This window comes from Penaeus monodon, chromosome 21, assembly GCF_015228065.2.
Source record: "Penaeus monodon isolate SGIC_2016 chromosome 21, NSTDA_Pmon_1, whole genome shotgun sequence".
Lineage (NCBI taxonomy): Eukaryota > Metazoa > Arthropoda > Malacostraca > Decapoda > Penaeidae > Penaeus > Penaeus monodon.
This window is the reverse complement of record NC_051406.1, coordinates 32,768,332-32,768,711: the sequence shown is the minus strand read 5'-3', so window position 1 is coordinate 32,768,711 and position 380 is coordinate 32,768,332. Positions and strand designations below refer to the sequence as shown.

The window sequence follows — 380 nt, the reverse complement described above, 5'->3', positions numbered from 1 at the left end:
CCTCAACACAGATTGATTGGCGAGACAAGCTTTATTTAGCGCCGCTCACTACTTTAGGGAATCTTCCTTTTCGCCGCATCTGCAAACGTCTTGGGGCAGACATTACTTGTGGAGAAATGGCACTGTCAGTCAATCTCCTACAAGGTTCAGCCAGCGAGTGGGCTCTTGTAAAGCGGCATGAATCTGAAGATGTTTTTGGAATTCAGGTGAGATTAGGAAGCTGAATTGAAAAGAGATTTAGGAAGATTTACAAATGATACAAAAGTAGAAATTAAGTAGACAGGTTAAGGTAATATAATAAACTTTAATGAAGGTTTCTAGTCATTATCGAATGTATGGATTTACAAACACAGGCACAGGCACATGGCCACATCTGTGCC

General features: G+C 41.1%; 1 protein-coding gene across 3 annotated transcripts in view; it reads left to right on the top strand.

The window, feature by feature from the left end:
• Nucleotides 1–380, top strand: part of LOC119586428 (tRNA-dihydrouridine(47) synthase [NAD(P)(+)]-like) — a 14,270-nt gene that overhangs the window by 10,586 nt on the left and 3,304 nt on the right. For all 3 annotated transcript variants that reach the window (XM_037935153.1, XM_037935154.1, XM_037935155.1), the window contains exon 6: nt 12–206. In XM_037935153.1, the coding sequence (XP_037791081.1) occupies nt 12–206 (195 nt within the window). The remainder of the gene's footprint in view (nt 1–11; nt 207–380) is intronic.